This window comes from Syzygium oleosum, unplaced genomic scaffold (genome assembly GCF_021117445.2).
Source record: "Syzygium oleosum isolate NSW1041296 unplaced genomic scaffold, Sole_v2.1 Sole_v2.17, whole genome shotgun sequence".
Taxonomy (NCBI): Eukaryota; Viridiplantae; Streptophyta; class Magnoliopsida; order Myrtales; family Myrtaceae; genus Syzygium; species Syzygium oleosum.
The window spans coordinates 7,081,886-7,087,909 of record NW_026607501.1 but is presented as its reverse complement, the minus strand read 5'-3'; the positions used below and the strand labels follow the sequence as shown (position 1 = coordinate 7,087,909).

The window sequence follows — 6,024 nt, the reverse complement described above, 5'->3', positions numbered from 1 at the left end:
TTGATTTTTTTTTTCCTCTCTCCTGAGCCTGGAAGCTCCGCACCCGGGTTTCGTTCCGGTGCCCCCGCGGGACCACGGTAAAGACCGTCTCGCGATTGGGCGGATCGGTGGACGGCTGGGCCCCGCCGCCTCCGGATGCGCAACGTCGGCCGGGAGATCGTGGGAGCGGGGACGATCGTAGCCGCTCCTCCGTTTCGGACAAAATCTTTTTTGGCGAGGCGCTTTTTTTTTTTGTGTTTTAGTTTTTACTTGTTTTTTTTTCGCTCTGATTTGATCTTTTTCCAGCTGGGACTAGGTTGTCCCGGTTCCTTGCATCCTTTCTCAGCAATAAGACACGAATTGAATCCCCTCATCATTTCTTGCTTTCTTGGGCCATTTTTTTCTCACTTCTTCGGCGAAGAAGACGGTTCGATCCGCGAATCATTACAAGGATGACCTTTTTAATTCTGACAATGTACTCTTAAATCTTTTCACGACTTAATAGCCAATTCATTTTGAGTAAAGCTGCCCACGTCAGCATATCTTATAAGACGGCCGGCAATGACCGGAATCATATAAGCAATTTCTATCAGCAATTGGGTGTAGCGCGAGCAAAATGGATCGATCGGATCAGGAAGCATCCGAATTGGACCAAACCAGCCGGTTCTAGGCAGTTCTCGGAAGCATCGGTCTGGTTCTCGATTATAAAAAATTGGAACCAGTAGTTTTCGATCTAGTTCCTAAGTTTATGTGTGGAACCGCCCACACGGACCATCCGAATCGACTATTTATTTTATATTCTTGAAATTCTATAAAATTTTAAAAAACTAAAAGACCCTCTAGGCTCAAGTACCCTCTTTCCCGCCATAGTAGTTGTTTCCTTTCTCAAATCTAAACAAAACCCTAATCTGCAGTCTCACTCTAGCTCAACTATCATGACTTGCCTCCCTCAAGCAGTCTCACTCTCTCAATCAACTCTCGCCTCCCTCTCTTGCTCTGTTTTGGCCGCTCGACTCTCACTCTCTGTCTCACATCTCATCAAGGTAAAATGCTGTATTTTTTTTGCCACTCTCTATACACCATTTCGATTTTTTTTTTTTATCTTGTCTTCGAATTTTTGCTATTCATTGTCTCGCATCTCATCGACTCTCACTCTTTGTTTTTTTTGTAACTTTGTCAAGTGCCCGCCTCAACCGTCTTCGTACGTCTCATTCATGCCTCTTGCCCAATTCGTCTTTTTGATCAAAGATGAAGGGCTCCATCATGAATCGCTTGGCCATTTTCTTCCCTTCCGTTACCTTATTTCAACATTGAAAAAAAAAAAATATTCCATCGGCCCACCCGGGAACCGGTCCGATTCCCGATGCTTGGGCGTGAACTGGACTGCTCAAGAACGGATCACTCCTAATTGGTCAAAAGATTACATTGAAATTTTGCGAAAAGGTTTAGAGTTGCATTAAAAAAATCGAAAAGTTTAAAATTAAATTGGCATCTTTATAATAAATTATGACTGATTTTGTAATCATCATCTAAAATAAAGATTGACAATGCTCAAGTTTTTATTTATTTATTTCCACTCATGTTCTTAAAGGAATGATGTTCGAATTAGTGATTAAAGCATATCTATACATCTTAAATGTTCAGACGATCTGATTAAGAACAATATGTGTGTAAAATTGTTAAGTAAGATTTCTCGTAATTTTCTCACGAGTTTCTTTTTTCGTTTTTATCTTCAGATATACACATGTTCGAAACGTCTCTCCTGCTAACAAAAAGAACAAGAATCCAATTACGCTAACATAATTTTGGTATTAACTATTAATTAATTAATGAATTGCTTGAAATCTTGTGATTCACAAAAAAATATATATATATCTCACGCCAATCATTTGATGGGCCATGATCACAAGCCAACATCTGATGTCTAATGGGCTGGGCCGACGCAACCGGGCCCAACGGGCCGAAGATCTCGTGCTGGCCAGCCCAGACAAAGCCCGTCGGGCACGATCCGTCATCGATCAAGCTCGGGCTCTCTCGCGCCGATCCCGCACGACCACGCTAATCGTTCTGCTCTCGCTCCGCTCGCTCGCTCGCTCGCAGCTATGGCGGAAACCGAAACTCCCTCGCCGGCGATACACATACCCGACGAGTGGTCCGGCGCCGCCGACGCCATCGCCTACGGCTCGGTCGCTCCGCCGCCCCCGACCGCTCTTGTCTGCGGCGCCAAGAACTGCGGCAAGACCACCTTCTCTCGCCACCTCCTCAACGTCCTCCTCCAGAGGTCGGTCCGCCGACACCTCCTCTCTCTCTGTCCTTCTCGTTCTTCCCGATACACGCGCTGCCAATGCTCGTTTCATTTTCGGCTCGGTTTGTCCGTGGTCCGTGGACTTCTACGCGCTTTGAGAGTAGAATGGTTTCGGTGATGTGGTAGCTCGATGAACGTGCTTCGCCTCCTGTCGTGCTGGGCTGATTGTGTGTTCTTTGATACGTTGATCAGTGCGAGGGCATTGCAGTTTGATGATCTTGTTCGCGAATGTTTGATTTTAGCTCAGCAGTTTTGGTAGCTGCAGTTCGATGAGATGGTCACACAGTTCACACGTTCCTTTCCGGATTGAATTCATCAGTACATACGTTTGCTCGCCAACGCATTAAGCTGAACATGTATGAGCTAATGGTTCATAAGTTAGGGAAGGAGCTAAAAAGATCTTCTTGATTTGACTATTTAATCTCTGTGGGCTATGAGTTTCGTGCTTAAGTTTGGGTTGCACTTATGATGTGCCCGGTTATCGGTTAAGTAGTTCAGCCGTGTCGATTTGTTTGGTTAGTATATTTGACAAGTTGAATTCGGTGTGTTTTTCTCTTCCACTGTGTCGTGCTGAGAGCTTAGTGGAGATTTGTATGCTTGTTGTGTAGAATAAACATGTTTATCTGTTCATCTTCCTATTTCTTCTGAGCTGCTCTCCCTCTATGCAGATATAAAAGAGTAGCTTATTTGGATACAGACGTTGGGCAGCCAGAATTCACTCCCCCTGGTTTTCTCTCTCTTACCATAGTTGACAAACTGACAACAGGTACCGTTCTTGTAATTACCGCCTCCTTTCGTTTCCAACCCATGAATCGTATCTCTGTTTTCATGGCTAACTTTTTTTTTCTTTTCTTCCTGTTCAATATCATCTATACTTTTGCAAAGTAGATTTGACAATTCCCTGCTTGAAGACACCGGAGAGGTAATAATCATGTTACTTACGTTGCTGCTTCTGAAATTTGAGTGGATTCACAATTTTATACATTCATTCTGCTACTAAATCAGTTGGTTGGATGTTCTGCCCCCTAAGGGAAAAGGCTCTATAGTGTGGCTTACTAGTTTCCCTGCATCAGATGCTTTTTCTTCGGAGATGTTTCTGCCAAAAGGGATCCTGCAGCATACTTGAAGTGTATATATGCTCTCTATGATTACTTACGCGAGGCGCACCAGAGTTTGAACAGCAAAGAAGACCCTGCCGTAGTTGGATTGCCAACAGTTGTCAATACACCTGGCTGGGTCAAAGGCATAGTTTTTTCGATAACTAAATCACTATCATCATTTCTGCTATTTCCTTAAGGCCCATTAGGGTTCTCCTTTTCTTCTCACTTTGTAGCTGTTTATGTCTAACTGACTATGTCTCCAGGTGTTGGTTATGATGTACTGGTCAAGGCGTTGAGATATATTTCTCCTACACATGTAGTTAAAATAAACATCTCGGCCGAGAGCAAGAATCTACCACCTGGGCACTTCTGGTTAGATGAGGATTACGACGAGACTGTACATTTAATAGAGATCAAGTCGGCTCGGCAGGATTCTTTCAATAGATCGTAAGTATTTACCCTGTTCAATGGTTATTGATGAACCAATAGTGTCAAGAAGCAAATTAATTTGGCTAGAACTTGCTCTTGCTGTCCTCAACATTAATGTGACAGATGGGTCTTGAGCCTCTCATGGTGTGAGTAAGCTTTTTGGGACTTTGTCTAATGAATAAATGGTTGTAACCGTAATGACATCAAATGTTCTTTCCTAATGAAGTATTTATGTTATTATGTTCCATTGGAGCTCTTTTCGTCTATTTGAGTATCAGTGATCAAATATGTTTATGATGGTGCTTTCCTCATCTATGATTGCGGAGTACCATGTCATGCATCTGTTTCTATTGTCCTTTTGCGACAGAAATCATATATTCACGCTAAACCCGGTTCACCGAACTTTTAGGAGATTGTATAACTTTAATGGTCCTATGTGTTCCAGGGTTCTCACCCAAAAAGATGCGCGACTTTTGCGAGATATGAGGATAACGGCTTATTTCAGGCAGTGCTTCCCCAGTAGCTCAAACATCACCAAAATAAAGGAACTCGCACATGCATTGGCTTCTCATCCCCCTTATGAAGTTCCAATTTCTGCCATCAAGATAAAGCATCTGCACTGCCAGGTCGGTTCCTAGTAATGGATAAATGTCGAAACTTTGATAGAAAGTTTCTTGCTGGAGATTTTTGGTACCAATCTCTTTAGAACATTCTTGTTTGAAACAGAGGATGTAAGTGGACAACGAACAACAGGGACTTATCTAGAAGATGGTTCGTCAATTATATTATGGCTTTCTGCATTACCTAAAGGAAATAAGGCCTTTTATTTTTCTTCTCCTTGTGGTCTGTGGTAGGTCCCAAGTACTGAAGTATTTTATAGCTTGAACGCATCCATTGTCGGCTTGGCAATTAGCTCCAACGAACCTGATGATTTGCCTTCTTGTGTAGGTCTTGGTAGGTTACTTTTTCCGCATCTGTTTACAATTAGTTGCTGATGAGCTTATGGTTCACGTACGCTTTCAATAAAGTCTCTGCATAAGATATATACTTATCTAACTCACTTTTCTTGATGGACCAGGTATTGTAAGAGGTACTGACTTATCGAAAGGATCTATTTATGTGATCACCCCTGTTCCTTTGAAGATGCTGGAGAAGGTTGATCTTTTTCTGCAGGGCTTCATTCAAATACCAACAAGTCTGTTGCAGGTCCTAATCTTGATTTCATCCTGCATCAGATCTTTGTCATCTAGACTTGAATCTTCTTTGATATCCATGTCTTTTCGTTTTATGGTCCTTTTATAGGCAGGACACAACAACACCGTTTTAGTTTGATTTGTGCTGGTTTTATTCAATGTGCATTAGCTGCACCGGCGATGGATTTCCGGTCTGCCTTGGTTTTTATGGTCACTATCTTGACTAACTTGTTCATGACATTTTCGATGGGCATTATTAAATTCTCCACCAGTTGTTCCATTCTGATATGGGCAGATCTGAACATTTCAGTTGTTCTTTGCAGGTGCAAGGATACATGTCCCCATACATGTCTACAGATGTTCTACCCACAAGTTAGCTGAGGTTGGTTGTCATATGCCATGTGGCCCCTGCAGTATTTTAGATCAGTCATTGTACATCCAAGATGAAGTACAATGTAGTAGTTACAGGACAGCAATTTGCAAGCAGAGTGATATCCTTGTAGGAGTAAATTTCCTAGTTGAGTATATGTGCTGTGGAGCGAAGCGAATAGACAGTTAGCACCACAGAAAGAAAAGTATTTTCCTATGCAGGCAAGCAATATTGTCGAATAATTTGACTCTAATTTGATTCAGGAAATTGGTGTTCGGGGAATGATTTACTTGTCTGGCTTGGTGCATCGCATGAGAAAGAAGTGTGGCAGCTTGAGCGGTTACCATACCATGTCCGGTACTGAAAGATTGATATAATTTGCACATCATGATATACAAAATCGCGTTCATCAAACAAGTCGCGTTCAAATTGAAAGTTTTGAAATTGGATACGATTGGTAAGATTTCTATTAACTCCATTGATGGTGTAAAGAGAATAAATTTTAGTCGTCATTACATTAGATACTGTCTGCATTTAGAGACGAATATTAGCTAGTTGAATTCTTCAACATGTCAACCGTCTAAAAGCGATTGTGTAAATAAAATACGATCTTTCATGAGTGTCACTTCACTTCTGAATAAATATCGA

General features: G+C 42.0%; 1 protein-coding gene across 2 annotated transcripts; it reads left to right on the top strand.

The window, feature by feature from the left end:
- Positions 1-2,034: 2,034 nt before the first annotated feature.
- Positions 2,035-5,658, top strand: LOC115678997 (polynucleotide 5'-hydroxyl-kinase NOL9). Of its 2 annotated transcripts, none has more exons than XM_030602518.2 (9): positions 2,035-2,260; positions 2,953-3,050; positions 3,173-3,206; positions 3,358-3,527; positions 3,648-3,831; positions 4,259-4,439; positions 4,668-4,767; positions 4,892-5,019; positions 5,330-5,658. In XM_030602518.2, exons 1-9 carry the CDS (start codon positions 2,082-2,084, stop codon positions 5,381-5,383), a joined length of 1,128 nt encoding a protein of 375 aa, XP_030458378.2. In that variant the 5' UTR covers positions 2,035-2,081; the 3' UTR covers positions 5,384-5,658. The 2 variants fall into 2 exon arrangements, with proteins under 2 accessions (XP_030458378.2, XP_030458376.2); XM_030602516.2 differs by having other exon boundaries at positions 3,170-3,206.
- Positions 5,659-6,024: the final 366 nt, after the last annotated feature.

What these genes read in the sequence shown, in the direction of transcription:
- LOC115678997 (XM_030602516.2), top strand. Translation starts at nt 2,082, where the DNA reads ATGGCGGAAACCGAAACTCCCTCGCCGGCGATACACATACCCGACGAG. An exon ending in AGTTGACAAACTGACAACAG is followed by an intron (nt 3,051 to 3,169) that starts GTACCGTTCTTG and finishes ACTTTTGCAAAG; the next exon opens with TAGATTTGACAATTCCCTGC. An exon ending in CAGGATTCTTTCAATAGATC is followed by an intron (nt 3,832 to 4,258) that starts GTAAGTATTTAC and finishes TATGTGTTCCAG; the next exon opens with GGTTCTCACCCAAAAAGATG.